General features: G+C 45.2%; 1 protein-coding gene across 4 annotated transcripts in view; it reads left to right on the top strand.

Moving 5' to 3' along the window:
- Nucleotides 1-25425, top strand: part of ABTB3 (ankyrin repeat and BTB domain containing 3) — a 175155-nt gene that overhangs the window by 88225 nt on the left and 61505 nt on the right. For all 4 annotated transcript variants that reach the window (XM_072328589.1, XM_072328580.1, XM_072328572.1 and 1 more), the window contains exons 2-3: nucleotides 4570-4719; nucleotides 17588-17792. In XM_072328589.1, the coding sequence (XP_072184690.1) occupies nucleotides 4570-4719; nucleotides 17588-17792 (355 nt within the window). The remainder of the gene's footprint in view (nucleotides 1-4569; nucleotides 4720-17587; nucleotides 17793-25425) is intronic.

Genomic DNA, 25425 nt, shown 5'->3' with positions numbered 1-25425 from the left:
GCCAGTTCTGACATATGGACACTGTAGGTGCCAGCGCTCCAGGAATCAACTGTTTTGCAACACTTGCAACAGCTGGCAGATAAGTAAATGCTGATACCTGTCTAAATAGAGGAACAGTGAAGGAGGCTGAAAGTTTTTTTGATGACTTCTTTGTGTTTAGGTGAAATTTGGGTTACAAAACCATGCTTCTCCTGCCCTGAAAGCTGAGGAGGTTTCCCAGCTCTGTTGTGTTCAGTGTTAGAGCTGCTCTGAGCCCTGGGACAATTTCTGCCAAGGGCTGCTGTGCGGCAACGCATGTGGGATGTTAGTGGGGTATGCGCACACCTCTGCCATGCTGCAAGGACTGTACCCACAGCTCCATGCAGGAATGTGCATGTACTTGTGCCAAAATCTGCCTTCCTAGCACAAGAAGTGGGAACTTGCATGGGGAAACCAGAAAGGATCTACCAGGTACCTCCATGAGGTTTGAAAGACTTGGTGCTTCTACAAGTTCAGGCATCTTCAATGTCATTCAGTGCAATACTTCTTTGGTTTGGGATTTGAGCTCAGGCTTATGTTTCCACTCAGCCCAGGGGGCAGGAAAAATGTAGAGTGTATTGTGCATCGAATCCTCCCTATGATGGTTGTATTTTTCTCCCTGGGATTTGGGAGAAGAGCACTAGGAGCTTGTTGCTGTGAGTTTTTTTGGCATGCTGCTGATTTTAAAGTATTTTTGTTGTTTCTCTGCGATCTTGTACATAAAGTCTGCAAGGCAAGCTGAGGCCAAGGGCAAATCAAAAACAGCAGCTTATAAAGCAAACTTTGGGTTTGACTCATTCTGGATGCTTTAGACAGATACCTGCCCAAGGATCTTATGGCCAAGCATGACAAGAGGTGACAAAAGCCAAACACACAGGAGGGCTTTGGTAATTCCTTGTTGCTCCAGTGATTCATAGCAGTCATAAATGCAGCGTATGGCTGCCGTACATCACCACGGGCATGGAGCAGCCAGGGGCATGTTGCGTGTGGCCCCACATTCGTCCTGCTACAACAGACTGCTTGATTTCTACTCTAGTGAATTGGAAGGAAGATGAGGAATAAAGTAACAGGCAAAGAAGAGCGCAGGGCTGAGTAACCATGCAGAAAGGAAGGACATTTAGCAATGCCAGCAGAGAGAAAAGACAGATATTGTAGTTATTTCTGAAGATACAGAACAGAAATCTTTGGCTTGGAATGGCAGCGTCAGCATCAACAGTCAAGAGAGCAAAAAAAGCAAGGGAAAATGCCCTGTCTTTCAGGCTGCTGGAAACATGAGATCCTTACCTGTGCGTCAAGTATAGCGCAGTGGGGCTGAAGTCGTGGCTGACAAAGCAAGTGAATAATGCCAGTCAGCAGGGAATTAACATGAGGAGGCTGAACTGTAGCCAAGCCAGCGAAAGCAGGTGATGGCTATTTAAATGTTTCTATTTATATAACGAAGGCATTTATAATCACAAAGATTTTACCTTTACTTTTGCATTCCTCTTCAATTCGGCATGCTCCCTTCTTGCTAGGGAGCAATTTCCATCCATAGTCATTCATCAGCACGTTTGAGCTTTACGTGAAACACTGATAAAATAGAGCAAGTTTTTCTGCCAGAAAGCATTTTAGTAACTTTTCTTTAATTATTCTGGGGGAAAGCAGGTGAAACTAGGAAAGGGGCAGAGCTGTGTGTTCCAGCATAGAATTCCCTCTCTCCATTCTGGCAAAAGAAAAGAAATGCTCTCCAGCAAAATGATGAGAGTTATAAAAAATCTTCCAGCACACCACTGGTCACCCGCTGTGGTCAATTATAGTTGTGAAGCTGGCGTGTAAGTATCAGATGTTTGGCTACCGCATGGCTTTAATCATGTCACACTCAAGTGAAAAAACCCTTTGGCGTGACATATCCTATAATTTGCTAAGTTTTCTAACAATGGTACATTTTGCATTTCATTTGCACTTTTCATCTGAAAACCTAAGAATATACTCCCCTCGCTACGGAACAGAGTAATTAATCATCAGGGCTGTTTGTAAGGGAAAGCACGGCTGTGGGAACAGGCAGAGACAAAACTGAGAATAAAATATCTGTATGCCATCGCTCATCGCTCAGAGACCGCTTTCCTTTGCGTCTTAGGATGTTAAACCATTTCAATTCTGTTCATAAAGGTACCTTAAAATAGTGTTGTTGTTTTTTTCCCCCCATGCTTTAACATGTATTTTGACTAATTATTTTCTCGTTGGGTGTTCTTTTCCTTTTAAAGATGACATAAAGTTATTTGTACTATTTCTTGTTTTTAGAGGTCTTTTAGAGTAGGGCATTCGATGTTACACATCTGTTTTCTGCAGGGAAGACTTCCAATTTTGTCTTAATTTCTATCCATTAAAATTATGAAAAGCAATCTAAATAAATGAGCAGTGTTTCGGGGAGAGAATACTTATTAAAGTATGCAGGCAAGTCTGCGTTCTAAATCCAGGTGTTGAACATCTCAAGATCTGTGCATCTACAGAATAAAAGTGTCACGCTAAGAGTTGATTCAAGGCAAACACTTAAGTGATCAGCAGTGAATTTGGAAAGCTTGTTTGGTAATTTTGGATTGCTTGTTCAATGTTTTTTCATTGCTGCCCCTTTTTACCCCTTACCTCAGTGCTTTTAATTATTCAGACCCTGTTGTTTGTCAGATGCTTTGTATCCTTGCCCACAGCTCTCCTCCATATGCACGTGGTTTGACTATGGTGGCCACAACCCTGGGCCTGCAGTCAGGACTGGGATTAATGGCTGCTTCTGTTTTTCTATTCCCAGTGCTCAAACAGGCCGTTAAGGCATTTGATCTGGTCTTGCTGTTGTGTGGGGATGGGGAGCCAGGTTCAGTCTGCCAGCCTACAGCTGTGGGATCTGAGGCCTTTGGTTCTGCTTTTTCCAATGTGCGCCACCTGCGTTTCTCATAGGATGTGCTCACTGAGCCTTCACCACCTCTCTTCTCTCAAGATGGGTGTTTTCAGGTCTGTGCCACAAGTAGAACTTAGACCAGACTGTTTACAGGCAGAGAGGAGAATGGACGTGAAGCTGGTGGAGCTAACAAAGTGTCTGAGAAACGTCCTTTTCCAGGAGCACGGATTGCCTGGCCTTGAGGTGCTTCAAAGCAGTGATGTTTGGTAGGTTGTTTAAATATGAAAATAAACAAGGGGTTAGGGTAGTAATTCAGCAAGGGACTCAGAATGTTGTGTACCTACTGGTTACCCAGAGAAATTGTGGATGACCCATCCACCGTCATGCATTTAAGGCCAGGCTGAATGGAGCCCTGGGCAGCTTGATCTGGTGGGTGACAGCCCTGCCTGTGGCACGAGGTTGGAGCTGGGTGGGCTCTGAGGTCCCTTCCAGTCTAAGCCATTCTTTAATTCTATGATACTAACAGAATTACTGATTAATAGAGTTAGTTACCAGTTACTTCCTGTGTTCTCCCTTCTGAAGACATGAGATACGTCCCTTTTTCTTACGGCGTTTTGTAAAGTGTTTTCTTGGTCCTTAAGGGGGAATTTCTCCCCTGTCCTTAAATGGAACAAAGAGTACAAGCTAATTTAAAAAAATACATTTCCTACTTTTATCTTATTTTCAAAGCAAATTGTTGCAAATCCCACAGTCAGAGATAGGATGGGATTTAATTGCCATGAAGAGGTACAACCACCAGGGATGTCCACTTGTGTGGTCCCAGAGGGATCTGGAAGGCAATACTATGGATAAGCAAGCGTGGCCATAGTTGCTTGTTTTCCGACCTCAGGAAGGGAGGAGAGCTTATTGTCCAGGCTGAGCTTCCATTATCTGTTACTCAAGGTTGGTAATGAAGCATTTGCTGTTCTACATAAGTTCTGTTTTGTAGCATGATGGTAATTTTGATTAACAAACAGGTGCCCTCTGTCTGAGGGTATAGATATTGTGGCAGAAAGTGACTTTTGTGCCTGCATGGATGTGTATTGTCAATTTTTTTTCACGTCAGTACCTCGTTTTTGCCTCCCCATAAAAGTTGGCTGCTTAGAGGGCTTCTGAGTGATGGGCTTTTGAAATCTATGCAGTTCAGTTGTCAGGAGCTGTGTTTACAAAAGAAATCCAATAAACTCATCAATGGCACAGCAGGCATCTTGATGCTGCCCATTATTTTGGCAACTGTCAGTGGAATTCCCCATACAGGAAAGTCCTGTAAATGTATCAGCCTTCTTGTGTATAATTTTAAAGTCAGTCTTGAAGGATTCCGTTGCTGAGATACCGTGGTTTTGGAGTAATTTCTAGAAGGCTTCTTTGGAAGGGTTCTCTTGACCTCCAGCACGGGCAATTACAAGGGATTTTCTGTAAGCATTATCCCTTAGTGACATCACCAGTGACTTGAGGATATTCAGAAGAGTTAATGAGGGCCACTTCTGAGAACATGAGTCATCTGTGACACTGAGTTACAAATGCTTATTGTCTTTGGGCTCTACTCACATGGGCCTTAGAATGTCCCAAGAATACGAGGTGGTGACAGCAGTAGTGACTGAAATTACATGGAATTTCTTTTGTTGTTTTTTTATCCACTGTAGGTGTTCTCTGCCTGCCGGACAGCTTGAACCTTCACAAAGACCAGCAGCGGTCAAACAAGCCTGGGGAAGTGCAGATGTTCAGCCAGTCCGAGCTAAGGACCATCGAGCAGTCTTTACTGGCTACGCGTGTGGGGAGCATTGCCGAGCTCAGTAAGTACAACACTGTTTATAGTGCTTGGATTTCTCTCCTCAAAATAAAACAAAGCCACCTGCATTGTCTGGCTGTGCAGCAAGAAGACAGGGGCACACATGAAACTTGAAGCTGGAGCTGTTTTTGAAGGTGAGACATCCTTGAGGTTGTTTAAAGAAAAGGTAGATGTAGCACTTAGGGACATGGCCTAGTGGGCAATATTGGTGGCAGGTGGATGGTTGGACTGGATCATCTTAGAGGTCTTTTCCAACCTGAATGATCCTGTGATTCTATATTTTTATTTCATCTTCTTTATATTATGCTTGAGAGTACCTCACAGCTTTGCTACGCTTGCAAATATCTGACATAATGATGTCCTGTTTTGAAATGGGCAGGCAAAAAGATGGAGGCTGTAATACATTAAGGCAATAGTCACAGTCTGAAGCAGAGCTACATCCATCTGTGTTACAGGAGAGATCCCTTGCTCTTCCTGTCTTGCTCTAGTTTGAGCAGAGGAAAAGAAAAAACACCTCTCAAACCTGAAGCAGAGCAATTAGCACCTGGAAGACAAATAATTTGTTATTAATCAAAACACTTGCGGAGAAATGTGCCTAATTATTATATCTGAAAGCTTCGATTACAGCACAGATAAATTATTTACGGTTTTCTGAATGCTACCTGGCTGCTCTGATGGCAGGAGGCAAATGCCATGTTAATCTTCATGCAACATGGAGCTTACAGTTAGCAAAAGAGCCTTCTTGGGATTTTTTATTAGTAAAGGAGCCTTCCGGTCACACTTGTGGTATAGAGAGACCGAGTAATGGGTGGGAAACCAGATGTTTTTTGTTTTCCTGAGCTCCACTTTGCAATTCTGGGGAGAAACTGTAGCAGCTCAACTTACTGTTCTCAATGTTGGATTCTGCGTGATCGACACCAAATACACATTGTCAGCTCAGGTGCAGTTTCTCAGCCTTTTTTGTAGCAACAGGAGCAATGAAATGCAGCCATTTCATAATATCAGGGCTCAGTTTAGGTGCTGTTTACGAGCCCAGTGGATGCACTTTGAATGTTTATTTGCAAGCCGCAATATAAATTTCTGTTTTCAACTTGCTAATTTTCCTCTGTTCTGGTGAAATGTCAACAAGCCAAGAGCTCTTACATGCCTTAGCGTGAAGTGTTGCTCAGTCTCTGGAATCAGGTGTTCAGTGTTATTCAAATGAAGTAATTTCTGCTTATTTATTTCACACATATGAAATACACAACAGTACTTTCCGTGTGCCAACTAAATTATTCATGATACTTTTCCCTCTCTTAAAATACGTATGGTTGTATTTTAATAAGTATGTGATCTGCGGATATTTCAGAAGGTTTCTCTTTTTTTCCATTTTGGGCTATTTTGTATCTCTATACACAAGACCCAGAATCTTTAAGATCCCCCCTTACTCTGGTGAATACGGTTAGCTCTGTACGCATTGTTGACTCCAAACGCAGGCAAAGCACTCTTCAGGGTGGCCAACTTGAAGAACACAACAACGCCTCAGTGGGGGTTAGATGCAGCTGTCAGAGAGAGCTTGGCACACAGCAGGCTGACAGCACTCCAGAAAGCCCTCTGGACAACAATGAGGGCACCTCCCCATCCTCTGCAAGCAGATGCATGTCGTGGAAGAAATCGTAGGAGTCGTGGTAGCTGGCAAAGCTTGCAAGGCTTTCTGTTCAAGCGGATAGGAATCTGTGTTGTGGAGCGATGCTGGTGCAGAGTTCAAAACTTAATTCTGAAGCATCGAGGGAAGTGCTGGGTATCAGTGAGCAGAGCGTGGTGGAAAATCATTGAACAGATGGAAATGTGGGGATAGAAGAGGTACTGCGGCCTGTCTGTTCAGCATTTGTGTGTCTGCCTCTGGAATCAGTGCTGGCTGTGATTTGGAGGTTACAGCAAGCCATGGCCCTGGAGGGAGGCTGGGGAAGCAGCAGCAGGGCAGAGCCATGGGGAACACCTGGGCATCACAGAGTATCAGCAGGACTGGGGAAGTGGAGGTGGATATCTGATTGTCATGGTGTGTGGTAAGGGTTGTAGAGCCTTAAAATTGGCGCTGTGGTATGAAAAGGGGATATAGCAAGTTCTGGCATGGAGAAAGTGGGATGTGAGGGAAGCGTTACATATGTAAAAGCCCCTGCTCTTGTGGGGATGTATAAAGTGAATGGGCACAACTTTGAAACAGAAGGGAATTAAGAGCATAGTAGCTGTGAAGAGAGGAATAGGATGAAACCAGGGGTGAGTGGTGAGGATGGAAGCTTGACCTGCTGTGGTAACAGAGCAGCAGAACCCAAGTGTGTGTCTGTAACATCCCATGGCCTGCAGTGTCCCAGGACTCAGGATTTAATTTGTGTTGTCCATAACTGCACGAGAAACAAGGGCAGAGTGATCATTCAATAGAGAAACGTCTGTCTCACAGGTAGAAAAATAAAAAGGTGATTCTAATGGAATGAGAGTTCCTATAGTTTATCAACATTAACAATTAAAGCACTGAGAGCATACAGAATTACTAGATTTAACACATATCATTAGAGGAATGACATCCCTGACCCTTGGTTCTGCCCAGCGTGCTCACATGTAGCAGTGTGACCAGCTGCCAGAGACATGGAGAACAGGAAATCAAATCTATCCCTTTGAAGATGACAGCTGGCAAGCGGGGCCTGCTTATTGGCCAGCATCTGTATTTCTTCTGCTCAGGCCTTCTCAGTTTTGTCCCAGGTGGAAAATGGAGATACTTAATCACAAATGAAAAGCATTGCATAGTGCGGTATCCCCACCTTCTCCTGTGTGTGGTACCTTCTGGGCTGCTACCTTCATGTTATCTCCTGCCCATCTTACTCCCTTTTTCTTTCCTCTTCCTTTTCTGTCAAGGGCTGACAGCTTGTTATGCAGGGGAGGGCTGAAGATATGCTGGGGGAAAATTTTCACCTTTTGGCTGCAGCATGAAATGAATGACTGGTGTCACTTACAGCAGTTTAAGCTACTTGGTCTGGCTGTGTCATTCCTTTAAGTAATGCAGAAATTGTCTGCTGTGGCAGACGAGTACTATATCTACTGTCATGCCAATGAGGAACTGCTTCTTAGGATGCTGTGGTAAGGGCTTTTGAGGACATTTTTGGGGACAACTGAACTTCTTTATCTCTCCGCCAGCTTCACGTTTCCTGAAGCTGGCACACCTGGATTGGCGCCGTTTGTCAGGATCTGCTGGTGGTATCAACCAGCAGCCTTTCAGCCCCAGATCTGTAGAGCACGCTGATGGGATCTCTGTGCTGCAGTGTGCCCATCCATGACACTGGGCATGGTCATCCACCAAGGGGGATACAGGGTGGGTGGGAGGTATCCAAAATTTCCTTTCCTTCCTGCCCTTGCCTGGAAACTTCAGTATCCGTCAGTGGTGATACCTGTGGGTGAAGTTCATGGTCATCTGGACTATGATATTAGCATTTATTCATTTTTGCTGTTAGCACATTAGAAAAGGCCATTTAGGTGAACTGTGTCTCCCCAAGGGTGACAGAGGTAGGAGAGAAAGTGGGAAATGGTGGGCTGGGAAGCACAACTGTAGTGGAATGCTAACACAATCCACTGCAGAGAAGTCTGACCTTCAGTGAGGTGTCCTCAGGTGTATCCAAACTTACAGATGCTGTTCTGGTGCCCACAGATCCCACTTGCCACTACAGTGTGGCATTACCTCTGCTGTCATCTCATGGAGTCAGCAGGTTGCATGCAATGGCATGGGCATGTATCATCTCTGGGACGTCCCAGCACGGCAGAGCAGTGCTGCTAGCTCTGTGATGCTCTTCTGAAAATAGGAAGAAGTAATACTGCTGACCTATGGAAAACCAAAGCAAGGTTTTGTCTTTAGGATTCAAGAGGAGAATGTAAATAGAGACCTAATTCTGTAACGCAATTACTGAGGTAATATGTGATTCTGAGGAAAAGGCTTGAAAAATTAATGTGAAACCTTATTCATTAAAATATAATGAACATGGCAGAAAGTTAAGGAACAACAGTAAATTTTGCCTATGTTATATTGGCATTTTAGTATTCAGGAATTGTAATTGCCTACTACAGTGTGTTTTAAAATAATGTCATTTCATTTGAAATGCTTATTATATAGAGAACATTGGGAAGAACTGAAGCACAGCTAAAATAATAGGATTTAAAAGAGCAGCTTGACAGTATTTCACTGTTTATTCTTAGAGAAAATATTTCCAGACTAGGAGAATTCTTCTGGATTTTGTTTTTCTCTGTAATCTCCCTCCTCTTTAGACAGAAGCAGATCTCTGCTTGAGGCCTGCTTTGGGTCCAGGGATGGCCAGGTCTCTCTGGCCGGTAAGAAGTTGGCTATCCAGCCTTGTGCAAACCACGGTGATTGATAATGGGGAGGTGTTACTCTTGAGCGTTAACTGGGATGAGTAGGTGTTTTTCTTTTAAACTGGGGTAATCTGAAGGTGAAGATGTAACTAAACCCTGCTGATCTCAGCACTTCATAGTCTCTGAATTATGTTTAACTTAAACAGCTTCCAACTTTGATGTTCAAGCTGGTATTTCCTCCACATCACCACTCAGGTCTCACTGAGGTTTTCCTTTTCACCATTGGAAAAACGCTGCCCTTCCCCATCATCCTCTCTGTGCCTCCACAGTGCTGAATGTATGCATTTCCAAAATAACAGACTCCTAGTAGATCTTGGCACACTCTAGGGATGAAAGGAAGTTTTACTGCTCCAGTGTTAGTAGAAATGTGCTTGTACATACCAACACTGTTTTTCATTTCTGCTCTCAGCCCCAGCCAAAGAGATGATGAAAGTCAGCATCCCCTCCCTTGTCTTTTCATCTAGCCTCAATCCTGTACAACTAACAGGGAGGAGGGCAGCAGGAGCCATACAAATTTATTCCTATATTGTAAGTAAGAGGTAAAGTCCAGGCTTAAGGAAATGCTGGGATAAAAGTGATCGCTGGAAGGTTGGCATCTGAAGGAGAATTGTTGTAAGTGCTGTGCTTATTTACTGCCAGAACAAAAGCACTGTTTGTCAGATATTTTTCTTAGACTAAGCAGCACTGTAGAGAAAGACCAGAGCTTTTTTTTTTTGATGAACAGTTCTCTCAGTGCAGTGCAGAGCTAAGCAGAGATACTGGCTGAATGCTGAAATTCATACAGCAGTGCTCCCTTCAGTGTGGAGTTTGACCACAGAGCTGACAGCTTTAGTGGATACCCCCTAGATGTGACAATACGGCTGTCACTGCTGACAGTACAGTCATCATCTTGTTGGATGGGGGGATTCTGGAACTCCAGCCCTCCACCACTCTCCCCTGAAAACCCAACAAATCAGCTCAGGACACCCCTGCAAAAATCACCTTTGAGGTACAAACTCTTAACGCAGCATTTTCCTTTCTTTGAGTTTGCTACCATCCCAGCTTGTGCTGTGCAGACCACAGGCAGTCAGCTGGGGCAGAGTGAATATGCTTGTCCTGGCCTGCTCAGGCACGTGGGGCTCATAATTCAGTGAATGGGTCCACATCAGGTCCGAGAAAAATCCAGTTATGGTGGTCCAGAAAGGCAGAGTGAAGGGCTCTGCCTTAGGTTAAGAGATGAACTTCTCAGTCAAAGGCTGTTTTGTTTGGAGCTGACATTGTATGAGGGGAGTCAAATGTAAACATTGTGCTTGTCTCGTTGGATAAGAGATTTTGAAAGTAAGAATATTATTCTAATGGGTATGTAAAGTTGAAAAGGTTTATTCATTATTGTGGCTTTTTAATGGGATATATTCAATCCTTTTTCTATCTTCAAAGGCTTTACAAACACTAAATTGCACACAAACACGTACTCTGTCATATAAATAGAACCTTCTTGTGATGGTGGGATAAGACGAGATAAAAGGTTAAATGATCTGCTGGGGGGCACAGTAGAGCTGAAATTGGCTGGTCCCATCTTTTGGTACCAAATTCAGAGCTTCCCCTGCTTTTCTATAGGAGAGATAAGTGGCTGTTAGGAAAACAAAAAATTACCTGGGATTGCAGGGAGCAATTTCACACTGAGGCACAACGCTGGTGCCGTAGACAAGCCGATATGACAGAAATGAGGAGATTACTGCAAGGTGAGCTTGGTGATGATTCTGCAGCAGGCAGGGTATTCCAGTGACTGTGTGTTATGCCACCCTAAGTGCACCCATAGCCCCAGGAGGCTGGCTTTTGGATTTGGAGTATACTGTATGCCAAGAATAGCATAGCTCCATTTTAGAATATAGGTGATGTGTGCAAACAGTAATGTGATAGACACCTTCTTGTGTGCCCCCACCCCAGCTTTCTGCAGACTCCTTTCCTAGTACAGATGGGAGTTAGCAATGAAGACCTCCAGTAAATCATCTGAGGGAAAGTTTTGCTCAAGCAGTTTTTGCTTAGCTGATTTTTGAGACATACAGATGGATGGACTTCAGAGACTGAGCAAACGTGTAGGAGCAGTGCAGCTGGAATCATCAATGTGTGGATGCTTTGGGCAGCTGACTGAGCAGATGACTGCAGGCACTCTGCTGTCATACAAGAGGCGCTGTTAAACTGCTTGTATTCACCTGCATTCATGCGCTCACAGGCACACGCCTGGGTGAGCTGTAGCAATACATCACTTTGATGCAGAAACCAGATGCAACAGGCAGGCAGGAAGGGAGAGAGACTTCGCTACAGTATAGGGAGGATGCAGGATGCCATGGCTACCAGATAGCAATCTAACTGGATAGTTCTCAATTTTTTTATCAGGGTTATAATTCATGTTTTCAACACAGTCTCTCTAGAGCTGGCCCTGAGCAAAAGCTGTAGATCCAGGGCCTTAACGCTGAGCTGTGAGATGAATCCATATCAAGAAAGGGAATTGGAACCTGAGTCGTGTGATTGTAAGGGGGCAAACTTTGGAAACTGCTGGCCGTGCTATGGAATTTGGTATCTGAAGTGCAGCTCTCAATCCCAAACTTCTCCTGATCATGCGGACAGCTCTGAAGGATGGACAGAACTGCAGCTTATGGCTCTGTCCCATTCTTTCAGGAGAACATGTTCACCCAGGGAACAGTGTGAAGCAGCAATGCCTGCTCTCCATAAGCCCCACTGCAGGACATGACTCTCCAGAGCAGGTCAGCACACACACTGGAGTGATGAAGAACCAGAGGGGTGATCAGACCACTGTTGATGAACCAACAGGTTCTGCTTGCAGTATGTTCTCACATGTGCTCTATAATAAATACGGCCTACTGCTCAGTGCCCTAGGCTCACGCCTGAAGAAATCTGTGGTGGCACCAGAGATCCTTCCCTGAGCTTTGAAGGAATGACATGGGTTGAACAACCGGGTGTAGAAATATTGTTTCTGAGTTGCTCTTGGAACAAGAAAAACTTGAGACTAGTGTCATTGGGAGCGGCTCAGCAAGGATCAGCCCAGCATCATTCACCAGTTGGGCCTGGCTGTGCAAGCACACACCCAACTGAACATTTTAGGATGCACAGCTCTATCCCTGAGCCTGTTCCTAAGCAAGTGGGCTTGTAAGATCAGGTCCAGCATGTCAGACCATAAAATCCTGTAGGATGCTTGTCAGAAGAGGAATATTGGGCATCTGTCATTTCCTCCTTCTTCCTCTTGTTGTTTTTCTGCTTTTTTTTCTCCTATTCTCTGTTGAACAATGCAAAATAGACACGTTATTTTGTAAGCACTGGGGTCTAAAATAAAAAGAGATGGTAACGGGTTTTTCTGAAGGCATTCATCATCAAAAAATGTTTAGCTGGTCCCTGTAGAGAGGGCTGGTACATTCCAGTTGCGTGCTGCGGGTTGCTGAACGTAGCACCCCCATGCAGCCTAACCTTCCCTGTCACATCACATCTCCAACTTGCAGTCAGTGAAGCTATTCCTTAAATATTCAGTATGGCCTTAAACCAGGCCCGTGTCACGGCACGCATGTTACATAACATTCTGAATCTTCAAATTAAATGTATGCATGTGGGTCTTAAGTTCATAAAAAGCACTGAGGGGCCTTTCTCGCAGTCGTAGGAAGGCCGTAGTGCTGGTGGATGTAGCCCCACTTTCTGTGTCCGTTTGCTGGCAGGCAGGCCTAACCTGGGTTTCTCCTCAGGGCTGCCAAGCTCATCCTGGGACTGCCACTGCCTTTGCTGTGCTCCAGGAGCCTTCCCTCCAGTTCTGGCTTCCTAGCTTCAAAACACAAGCACGCCCGCACGTCCCCCCACTTCGCTGCTCGTTTCTTGTCTGTCCCACACGATGTGATGTCTTCCTTTCCCCAGTTCTGCCAGCACAACAGTTGGTGTGGCGGCTCATTTGGCTCGCGTTGCATAAATTGTGGAAGTGTTTATTTGGTTTAAATTAAAAACAAAGTCATGTTGGCAAGGTTTTTCATCAGGCAGCTCAGTTCCGCGGTCTGCTCCGCAGATGGGTTGCAGCCCATGGCACAGGGGCAGGAGGGAGTGCAGGGGATATGGGGTGTGGATGCCTGCCCAGCCCCCTGCATCATGACACCACAGCCATCAGGAGCAGCATCAGTGGCTTATAAGAACAACTCCAGTCTGGGATTTATTTTAGTTTTTTTGGCAGTGTCGCACTTGGGGTTTATTGGCTTTTTGGATACACTCAGCTCATATGTTTGAGATGTATTCTGAGGGCCAGAAGCTGGGATTCTCACATGTACCCATCAGGAGTGAAGGGAAAGCATGCAAAACTGCAAGCTGTACAAGCACACAAGAGCCAGCAATGCTGTGAGCAGGTGAGTTCACCTTACACAGCATTGCTGTAGCTCTGAAGAGCAGAGCTGGCTGACACAGTGATGAACAGGGAGTTTCCCTCTCTATAATTGGCCTCAAATTCAAGGTTGCCCTCGATGTGGCTCTTACAGCTGGCAAGGAGAGCCTGCTTCAGCATGGAGGTGAGGCTGGGCTCTGCACTGAGACTTGAGCTGGCTGAGGGACTGCTGAAGGCCAGAGCAGGGAGTCCCACCAGGGAGCTGCATGTGCATGGACTGTGTGGGCTGGAGCCAGGAAGAGTTTCAAGATCAGTGAATAAAGCTACTGAATGTGATGCATTCTCTGTTGGAAGCAAATAGAGAAGCAGTAGCATCTTAGTGAGGAAGAACAGACAAAGCAAAATGTCGCAGGGACTGAAAGTGTGCACGTGCATCTCAAACCAGCTGTTACACTACTCCACATTTTACAGAGTACGTATTAAGTACTGCTGTACAGTGTGCATGCCTGCCAGGTCCCTCCTCAGCCCTGATGTGCTCAGACACTGTCTCTGCCCTGAAGATTTGGCACTTTAGCTTGATGTGGCTGGAATAGAGAAGGGCACTGGGGGTGTGGTGGCTGCTCCAAGGTTACACAGCGGAATAAAACTGAAACCAGAGATTCCTGTCCTGCTTCCAGTGTTTGGCCCACTAGACAGCAAGCTCATAATATGGCTTTCTATGCTTACTTAATGCCCTCTGTGAAGCTCAGTGCTTTATATGTATTGATTATTAAAGCCCTGAGTTGTGTCTGATAGAGGAATGTTATAATAATTGTTAGTACAGCATTTATTTAAAGTGTAGCCAGAGATAACATAGCAAAGGGTAAAGCAAGATCTAAGCTAATCAATTCTTGGTATAATGTAATTAAATGATACTTTATGCATAAGAAGCATTAATTCAGCTTTAATGGCTTGAATTGGTTTAGGTTTCTTAAGAAGCAACTGAGGAAATACAGAATAAAAGGATGAACTCCTGGTCATGTTGAAATTGATTGGAGTTTTGCCATCAATCCCAGTAAGGCTTGAGTTTCTCCAGCCTTGCATCAGCAGTGATGCTGAGCTGGCTGCCCTGCACTCGTCATTCCTTCTGCTGCTGCTTCTCCTTACTCAGCGTGCCATTCCCTTCAGTGCTGGATGTGTCATACAAGTCGCATCGCCTTGGGACTCTGAGGAATGTGGGTGAAGTAATGTTGCTGACTGAGTCTTGGCCTAAACTGTATCCTGATTTTATTTATCTTTTGGTACAGAAACCAGAGGGGTTCTCTGATGCATACCGTCTCAATCCATTTAACTCTGACTGTTCATGTGTCTAGCTGTAACCACATGCAGCAGCACCTCGGTTGCTTGGGTCTGAAAAGACTGCATTTAGTGAATCTTTTTTCTGCTTGCTACTATTGCTAAAGCTGGATGTTGTACTTAGCACATCTACAACATCTTTTTATCTTTTCCTTTTGGAGAAGAAGAATTGGCTTCTGCTCCCAGTGATCTTGGCTAGCATCCTGTGACAGAGTGGGGTGAGTGAAGTGTCCCAAACTTTGCCACTGTTTGCCTATAGATGAGTTGGAGCAGGATTGATACAGTCCTCAGTCATGACTTCAAGCACATCTGTTTCACTGGTGGGCCTGATTCTACAGGTATTCTACACGCACAGCTTCTCTTGAAGATTATGTATATGCAGGACTGAAAGACTGGTCCTATCGTGACTATTTCCTGGCGGTGGGAAAAGGCAGAAACTATTTTTAAATGAAAGCTTTGAATCAGAAGAATATTGCAGAGTGCAGCAAAAATTGTGTCAAAACCCTGAAATCATGGACTCGGCAGTTTTCTCATGCCAGCGGTTTCCTTCTGTTCATGACTTTAAGACTCTGTTTTTGGAGAATTGGGCTGAATGTTTTTAGATGAGATGTATCCATCCTTCCTGGTGCACATTATCTCAGCAGCAGCATTCCCTGTGCAAGTCAGGCTGGGGAGAGACAATGCACTGTGATGTGGTAAGAGGAGCGGGGCTTCGCAAAAGAAAACAAAAGAGAACTTCTGCTTTGCCTTGCACACAAACAAAATGGTGCTAAAAGTTTGCCCTTGGGTTCATTATTCAGCTTTTTTGTTTGTATTCAAATTTTGTGTTATGTTCCTACCTCGGTGTATGTTTCCAACTTCTCTGTGGTCATTTAGGAAAACCAAAAATGAGAAAACCTGTGTTTCTTTCTCTTAGCATCAGAAAATTATGCTCTCTTTACCCCATCACTTGCTTATGCGTAGCTCAAGGATGACCCAAAGGGCTTTTGCTCAGATTTTCATTTAAAACAATCCTTCCGATTTGATCAGAGATCATTGTTTCCCCCCAAAGAACTTTCAGAATGATTTGAAGATGTAAAAACAGGCAGTTTATAACCAAAATTGTTTTGCTGTCTTTTATATAGTGGTCACTAGACAGCTAATGTCATAAAATCTACTGCCTCAGAGGGAGATGATTTAGTTAATTAGTTACAATCAGCACAGTGCTTAGAGAGTCAATACTCCTGCCTGTATATTTGCCTGCTAACATAATCATAGGTTAGCGGATTGTGGCTTATTTCCCATACCTGTAATGCAAGGAAACTTTCAGAATCACATAATCATAGAGGGAGACAACAGGCATCTTTCTAATCAGCCATTTTCCATTCTCTTATCTCCTGAATAGCTCAGGTGAGCCCAATTCTCTGACTTCCTGTTCAACAAACGTGAAGTTTCCCAGTCCAACTTGGACTTAGAAATTGTTATTGCAGTTGCACATTTCTGATGTGACTTAGGCCTTGTTTTCCAGAGCCATGGAGTTGAGTCTGCTCACAGGCCCATAGTGTAAGTCCTCCTTGTTTTTTGGGCAGCAACCGCCCCTGTGGGGCTAAGGGACTGGATTTTGGGAAGATGACACAATGTCCAAAGGGAGGCTATTCACACGCCATGTCCTCTGGGCCTGGCAGTAGGTCCAGTCCTCTTCAACATCTTCATTAATGATCTGGATTCCAGGCAGTTTACCCACAGCAAGTTTGCAGACTTGTTTATAAGAAAACTGGGAGTAGTGGCTGCTGATGTACCAAAGGTTATTCTGCCATCCATAGACAGGCTGGAGAGGTGGGCTGACAAGAACCTCATGCTGTTCAACAAGCGGAAGTGCATGGAGCATGGACACTTTGCTGGAAAGCAGCTTAGTATGAAAAGGATGTAGGGGTCCCAGTGGGCACCAAGTTGAAGCTAGCAATGTTCCCTTGCTACAGAGAAGGCTAATGGTATCCTGGGCTGCATTAAGAAGAGTATTGCCAGCAGGTGTAGGAGGTGATCCTTCCTCTCTCATTTACCCTGCCAAGTTCACACCTGGAATGCTGGGTGCAGTTCTGGGCTCTCCAGTATAGAAGGGACATACAACTTACTTAGAGAGTGTCCAATTAAATCCTCCTGTATAAGGAGAGTCTGAGAGAGGAGGGGTTGTTCAGTCTGGAGAGGAGGAAGTTCGGGGGATCTCATCACTTTGTGCGAATATATGAAGGGAGGATTCAAGAGGACTCTTTGCAGTGTTATCAGAACAAGAGGCAGTGGGCACAAACAAACACAGGAGACAGGAAATACTGTAATAGTGTGATAGTGACTGAGCATACCCAGACCAGGGCCTGCGGGTATCCCTACTTGAGCTGGGACTGGAGCAGATGGATCCAGAGGTCCCTTTGAATCTCAGTCATTTTGTGATTCTGTAACTTTTGGAAGCAGGAGTTTGGCATTCTCCAAGGGCTGTTGTCCCTGGCCCCAGTGGATTGGCTCTTGTGGCAGTGTTGACATGGGCCAGCCTGACACTGCTTATGCTCACTGAGCACAATGTATTCACACATCCCTTTAGGGGCTCATCTGCAGCCCAGATATGTCACCACACTGTGTAAACAACCAAGTCTGGTGATTAATATTGCACAGATTCTACCTGTTACTGTTTAGGTTCACCAAAATTAAGTGGCAAGGGAAAACAACCCGATGCACCTATTGGTTTGAAAACTAGGGGGAAATACAGTAGCACAAGGGAAAGAGAGAGAGGTAAAATCCCAGTGTTCACCCATGTCTTGCTTTCCAGGTGACCTCGTATCCCGAGCCATGCATCACCTCCAGCCACTGAATGCCAAGCAGCACGGGAATGGCACACCGATGCACCAGAAGCAGGGATCACTCTACTGGGAGCCGGAGGCTTTGTACACTCTCTGCTACTTCATGCACTGCCCACAGATGGAGTGGGAAAACCCAAATGTGGAACCATCAAAAGTTACGCTGCAGACTGAGAGGTAAGAGCCACCTTAGAGTTTGTTTAATATCTTTGTGAAGACATTTTGCTGATAAATCAGCGTTGCTGGCTAATTGCTAATTGCAGCTTGTGCATAGGAGGCTGCAGAGCAGTCTGTTTCGGTTTGGGATCACCTTTTTGAAATCCCGTTTCTCTTGCTGAAGTGCTCCATGGCTGACCCAATATATATCAAAAGTGACACCCAGTGGCTACATTCAGCAAATTGGTTCCAGATGTGCACTTGGTAGAGATTTCCGTTTTCTTTCTTTGTTGCTCAGCTATTCTATGTTTTGGAAAAGAAAATGAGAACTTCTATTTCTGGCATAGCAGGTCTGGGTTTAAATGTGTCTTTCTATACATTAATAGGATTTGACAGCTGTGATTTGGGAAGTGGAAAATGAGTAGAGTAGTGTGTAGCAAGGAGGGGTTGTTAAAGACGCAGAGCCCCAGTTGAGCAAGGTGTGGGGGTATGTTATATACTCAGCACAAGAGGAACTTGGGGGCTGTGAGCTCCTGCCCAGTCTGTGGGGTGTCCTGCTGGGGATATGGCTGCATCCAGCTCTCCCGCCTTCATCCATCCTTTAGTATCAACCAGGGCAGAAGGAGCAAGTTCAAGACTCAGTCCTGACTCAGAATATTTATAAAGAAAGGAAATGTAAATAAAGTCATCTCAACAAAAACACAGCAGCCTCTCTAGTAACAAGAGCCAAGCTCTGCCTCCACTTGTGGTCTGAGGCATGTTCTGTTATTTCACTTTCCTGAACCAGGAGTTGTCACTGAGGAGATGAGAGGAGTGACCAGTGCTTGAAAAGAGATGGATATTCATGCTTAGGGTGGTGTATCATGGTGGTGCAAATGCAAGCTGAACTCCACATTCATGTCCTGATGCATCATGCTGTATGTGTGAGCCAAACTGATGCACATGTGCACTGACAGTTGCATGTATGGGGCTTGGTTATTGTTTTAATATGAAGTTTGCATCCCAAAAGCAGTGTTTGAGAATGTCATTATATATGTAACCGTAAGTGCTATATAATATCTTCATTGAAATATTTTTATATTGATTCGTAGAAAATCAGACATGATGAAACTCTGGCATTAGTGATGCTACTGGGAACTTTGCCATTTTCCTTTGGGTGGCATTTTGTTTCTTTCCAAGTTTGGGTCACTCAGTTAAAGTGGTCTTTGGTTTTTACTCTATTGATTCTCACGTATGAAAGAAAACAGAAGGGAAGCTAAAAGAACCCAGTATTTTTATATCTTTCTAAAATAGTTTTATTACATGAATTGTTAGCCAACCTAGCTCTTGCAGAAGGCCTAACTCATGAGCAAGAGCTCTCGTGGTTAGCGCTGTGCTAAAAGTGGTGACTGAAATAAGAATATATTCTCACCTGATCTGTAGTCACCATCCGTGGCAGTAATGCCATCAGGACCAGTGGAACTCTAAAGGTAAGTAATAGTGAGCCTCTGGTTTTGTAAAATTTCTAAAGACTTTCCTGTGGAAGGTGAAAGGGGAAGGAATATTTGTAGAATCTCATTAAGCATTTGCTTTAATAGGTTTTCTTTTTCCTGAGGTAGTCTTAATATATCTTCTCTTTGTTAGAGCAATTGAAATGCTGATTATATAAAGCCAGATGCAATTTCTCTTCTTTGCTATATTACGAGTATTCCGTTTGGCAAAATGTCTTCCTTTGGAAGACCGGTTTAACAACTGTGGTGTGCGGTTAGGGCCAAAGTAAGTACTCAATGTTACTGCCAAGAGTATGTGGTCAATTTTGGAAGGAACAGATATTCCTTCTATTGCCCAATCAAACATGCGTTTGTACTTAGTGCTGGAAAACACAAGTGGAAGTGATGCAGGGGTAAGCACGTGCCGAGATATTTCCACTGGATGCGCTGTGTAGCATGTCTCACCAGCACCAGCTGGATGCAAGTATCTTGGACTGCCCAGCAAGTAATCCTGTTCAGCTGATTTCTATTTAGTGAGAACCCTCCCTTCATATTTCCAGTCAAAGACATATCAGTGCTATATGCAGGCGTGCTTTATGGTCCATGACTTATTTCTAGTGTTTTCAGTTTCCGTGGTGGGTTTTTATGCATTATGAGGAAGTGGGTTTGTTAAACATGACATTTTTATATGCACAATATTTGCAGGCTTGAAGCCTTATCTCTGTTCCTTATTCCGTCTCTTTTCCTTCGGCTGTGACAATGACTTTTATGTTGGAAGAAGCACAGAGAGAGAAGGAAGGAGATCCAGGCAATTTCCCCCTTCCCTGGCCTCTCTGGGTCCTGGCTGGTGCAGAGAAGCCAGAAACTGAGTGGATCTGGCCACAGACAGTATTTTCTTGGAGCGAGGGTTGTCCTTGGCTCATTTGAAGACAACCTGGCTACTGTTTTGGCCCTCTTTCCTGACCATGCATGCACAGGATGGGGAGAGCGTTATGAGATGTGGTCAGAGAACTCCCCAAGTTCTCACAGGGATCAGTGGCCCCGTGGGAGCTTTTACTCCTTCTCACCCATCTCTAGTCCACTTGGGCTTGGGCTCTCAACCACAGTTGAATTGGGTTGAGTTACAAAACTGCAAATGCCCTGCTTGTTCTTCTGCAGCAGCTGGTGTGGAAGGGAAGCTGGAGCCTAATTCCTGCAACCAGTATTACTGTAGTCCTGCCTGGGTTAGCACTTTCTAGCACAAAAAGCAACACCTCCTCTGAAGTCTCAAGGGATGCATAAAATTGGATGTTTACCTTTGAATAAATCCAACACTTTGCTTCTAGGGAGTATTTTCTAGGGAGTGTTTCTCTGTGTTTGCTCTTCACGGAGGTAAAGGAATAAGAATGCAGTCTATTTATAATAATGGTTGTCTTCACATAAAATGAAAGGGAAAAAATATTATGCAATAATGAGGCTGGGAGAGTAGTAAAGTGGCTAGGATTTCTCAGAAGATCAGGAAAATACTCCCTGCTTCCCAAGCTCCAGCAAACCCAACCAGAAGACAGATGTGTGACAGTCCCCCCCACCTCCAAATTCATATCTTCCTTTCAGTTTGATCATAGTTGAATAAACCCTGTGTCTTGTTGGCACTACCACAAGCCAGTCCTGCTGGGATGGATTATCTCATGGCCCTGGGTACCATGTAGATGGCTATTTCAGCAGGTGTGAAAGTACATGAGGGGATTTGGATCTGTTGTGAGCCCACTGTTCTTCCAGCTAGGATGCAATGGAGATGACTGTCTTGTGCCATTTATTGTCTGTGAAACCATCATTCCTCCAGTGCCCTCACCTGTGGGTGTCTGCGGATTATTTAGGTTTGTTAATTCTTCTTCTTTCCTGGGAATTAAAAAAGGAAGGGTTTATCAATTAGACCACTGTTGCCAAGATTTCTTTCTAGCTTGCTGCTTCTAGTTTAATAAAAGGATCTGTCCCGTGGTTGTGTTTTGCTTCTAGGCTTCCAAAATTATTGCAAGTAATTTCTTAAGTACCGGAAAGCACAGAATCTGTAGTTGCAGATTTGTATGATGCTTTTTCCTTAAGTGGTTCCTTACCCACTTCTACCCACAGCTGTATTGACAAAGTCCTCATGACTTCCTAACTCTCCATGTTCCCCATTAACAACTCATTGAGAAGTGGAGGCTCAGCACTCAGCCTGTCCAGGGCCACCCATTAATTCTGCTCACAAGGCAGCAAAGCGCCTTCCCCAGCAGTTCCTCAGTTCCTTCAGCACTCGGTACAGCTGTGTCCATAGAATAGCCATAAAACCATTTCACTAAGAACATAACCAGGAAGATGTGGCCCTGCTTTAAATCATTCTGTGGAGCTGGCTGCGGCAGAGGCCATCAGAACGCAGAGCGACCCCTCAGGAGTGGCTGCTGAGAGGGGAGAAAGCACAAACATTACACCTCTGGGAGAAATTAGAATGGGAAAGTCCTGCTATGGAGCTGGTTTACCCTGCAGTGTGTTTGCAGAAGATATTACACGTGCTTGGCGTGCTGATATGGCGTAACCTTGTATTAACCCCATGGTAAAACCATGGCCTCACCAAACTCAGAAGTTATCGCCATTGCTTATTTCTCTGGGAGCCACTGAAGGGGAATCCCAAATTCATCTTCGTTCATCCCCTTCATTTGCATCCTAAGTATCAAACTTCCCACTTGTTAAAAATCGCTTCAGGATTGGTATTGGCAGCTGCCTGCAGCGTGCTGGATTGCACATGGCACACAAAGCAGCACAGACAGCATTTGTAGCTCGGCTGTCAGACACCATCTCCTTGCGGTGCTGGGGACGTACTCTAAATCTAATTTATCAAGCGAGGCTTAAGCTGTCCGTGTGATCGCTATAGGATTTGTTAAATAGAGAAAACTCTGCACAGCGCTGAGAGGAGCACAGCACCGAGGCTGCTCTGCGCCGCGCTCCCGTCAGCGCTCCTGCGGCTGGCTTCTTTCCAGGGACTTCTGTCGCAGCCAGGCGTGTCACATCCGATGTCACAACTGCTTGGGAAATATCTCCTTGCTGTCGCTGCCGGACAAGTCATCACTCTGACTTGGTTGTGTTTCAGGTCTTGCCCAGAAATGCTCTCATGCAGGAGAGGCAACAGGGACTGCGTGCCCAACCCCTGGGTGTGAGCCGAAGGCCCGTGACTTGCAGACTTGGTGCAGACCCAAGCGCTGCAGGCTGGGTGCATAAAGCATATGGGTGAATGGCTCCCTCTGCTTAGGCAGATCCTTCAGCCTGAGTGAAATGTAGAACTGCCATTGTCAGAGGCTTGGACCGTGCTTAGCGAAGCTTTTGGAGTCACAGAGGGGTTGAGCAGCCGGCTCCCTGTGCAGCACCTCTGCAGCGCAACGGGAATCGCTGGCTCTCAAGGAAGACAAGAAGTTTGTGGCTTAAATATAAAATGCATGTTTTGAAGCCCAGAAACCCATCCAAAATGTCTGCTAAGGACTGTGGAAAGTGTACTTTTCTGGTCTCCAATAAGCTCCAAAGATGGGCTAGCATTGTATGTATGATTTTATCGTGTTTTCTAAAAGAAGACTGTAAGAGTCAAGAATGCTTTTGGGATTTTCTTTCAGCAACACGCAAGAAAATATAAACGCTAGGGACAAACAAATGAAAAGATCTTTTCATCATTTTAAATTTGCTGACTCATATCGGCAAGCAGAAACATCTCTCCATCTTTGTCTGAATATGCTTTACTTGTAAAGATACAGCCTTCCCTTCTCCGCTGGAGGGCAAGGTGTGTGAGGAGCAGCTGAGGACCCTGATTTGCTCAGCACAGAGGAGCTGATGGAGGCCTGATGGAGGCTGCAGCTCCTCACCAGGAGTAGAAGGGCAGCGCTGAGCTCTGCTCTGTGTGACAGCAACAGGGCCCGAGGGAATGGCATGGAGATGTGCCAGGGGAGGGACAGCTGGGGGTCAGGGACAGGGGCTGCACCAGAGAGTGGGCATGGCTTCAGACTACTGGAGTTCAAGGTGCACGGTACACTGCTGTCACACATATGGTCTGATTCCTGGGTGGTGCTTTGCGGAGCTGGGGGTTGGACTCCATGATCTTTGTGCTCTCTTTGAATTCAGGCTGTTCTGTGACTCTGTTGGTGGAAGTACTGCTCACTCTCACTTGCTGCTTTTAAAATTGTAAATGCCAGCAGTGACCTGTGTTTAAGGTAAAGCGAGGTCAGGTCTGTACAACTGTGGCCACTTTCTATCTGCTGAAACTGAGAGAGGGACAGCAAGAAGCATCTGAGACCAAGATAGGATGGTTGTGCCTGCAGTTATCTGCAAGGCAGAGGAGCTCATGAGTCCTGAACTGTCCCAAAATAGCTGTGAGAGAAGTGTAGTGTGGGGCTGCAGCAGGGAAGTAGGGAATGCCAATGAGGTCAGAGTTTGGCCTTCACAGTTGCAGCGGAGTATGTGCTGTCACCTCCCCAGTGTGTCCCATGAGCCCGAAATAGGTGTGGAAGAGAAAGGAGGCCTGAGATGCTGCTCCTGTAGGAATAGGTGTCCTAATGTGGTGAGAGCAGCCCTGATAATGCTCTTCAGTTTAATCAGGAGCTCAGTGAGGGCATGCTCGAGGATCATCTGTCTGCCCCCATGCCAAGGACTGGGGACAGTGCTGAGAAGAATCTGGCCCCTTGGGAGCTCTTTATTCTCCTCTCCCTGCAGCTTTTCTGCATGGGACCAGGGCTGCCTCTGCACAGAGACCTCTCTCTGCATCCCCATCTGGGACGGTTTTTCCCTTAGTTCAGAAAAATGTCAAAGCTTATGCCAAAATCCATTCATTTGCAGGACATGACTTAAGATCATGTTTAGCTTCCCAGCAGTGCATGGAAGTTGCCTGGTGGGTGCCCTTACCGCTGAGCGCAGGTGCAGAGAGGCTGGAGGAGGAGGTCAGTGACATCCCTGCTTCTCTGCTCTGGATCTCCTTGTTGCTGTCTGCCTTTGTGCAGCAGAGATAAATCAGTTGTGAGTGATAAAATGATGCGATGCATTCGCTTGATCTGTTTTTGCAGAGTGTCATTTGGAAGGAAAGTGATACATTACTTGCTGATGTCATGCTATCTTGTGGATTGCCGCCTTCCTATAACTTTGTGATCTTCTTTCTCCTTTGGCACACAAATAGCATTCAAAAAAAAACAACAAAAAAGCCAACCAACTTCACATGATGCATGGACTCCTGAAGGGTATTTTTAACCTATTGCTCTCAACCATATTTGGTTCTCCTCTCAAAACACAAATTCCCTGACATGCTCAGATAGGCAGTGGCAGGGCTTTTTGCCTTGGAAAGAAGAATGTAATATATTCTGAGTGAATCCCACATTCTCCCATGCAGAGTAAAACCGGCCTTTAGAGAAAATCCCGCAGCTTCCCTATAACACTGCTTCTCTTCCCTTTCAGGATTTATTGCACCAAATAAATTCATTTCTATTTCTCTGCTGAAGCTTGCAAGATCAGGAGAGAAAACATGACATCTTGCAGCAGAGTTGATTCAGTTCCTGTAAATAGTTTTATTTGCCCTGAGTACCTCAGTGGGGCAAATCTGCTGCTGGGTGAACTTCTGCCCTGCACAAGAGGGGAGAATAAATGAGCGCCCGAGATGCCTCTTTTACAGGAGGGCGAACCATAGCCTAGAATTTAGTTTCCTGTTAACTGTTTCCAATGCACAAGGTCTGTGTGTAATTATATGCATTTTTACACTTCCAGCACGATTTGCACTGCTTTTCTGTTTGCTCCGTGAGTGATGAAAGCAACTCCCACCGATCAGTTGTTCCCAGCAGTCCAGGCTGCAGGGAGCTGCCTTGCCGAGCCCTTTGCTGCCAGCCTCCTGGAGCAGCATGCAGCAGAATTCTCTTCTTTTTTGTCCTTCATTCCCCTTAGGGTGAAATAGCACATCCTCTCCATCCTCTGACCACTGCCATCACTGTGATCCATCTCGGTTCTGGAAATCTGATCACAGTGGTTGTGGGAGTTTGTTCTCTTCTTATCAGCCTCCTTCCATGGCACTGGCTGGTCTGGAGAAAGGGAAGGTTGGGAAAGAAATGCAGCCTGGTCCCGAGGTGATGGAAATGCATTTGAATGTAATAATAATGGAAGTGTCAAGTCAGCAAAAGTTGTCATATTTCAGAAGGCGGTTATTCGTTTAC

Source organism: Excalfactoria chinensis, chromosome 1, assembly GCF_039878825.1.
Source record: "Excalfactoria chinensis isolate bCotChi1 chromosome 1, bCotChi1.hap2, whole genome shotgun sequence".
In the NCBI taxonomy this organism is placed as follows: domain Eukaryota; kingdom Metazoa; phylum Chordata; class Aves; order Galliformes; family Phasianidae; genus Excalfactoria; species Excalfactoria chinensis.
The sequence above is the reverse complement of the archived record's forward strand: the minus strand, read 5'-3'. Positions and strand labels throughout refer to the sequence as shown.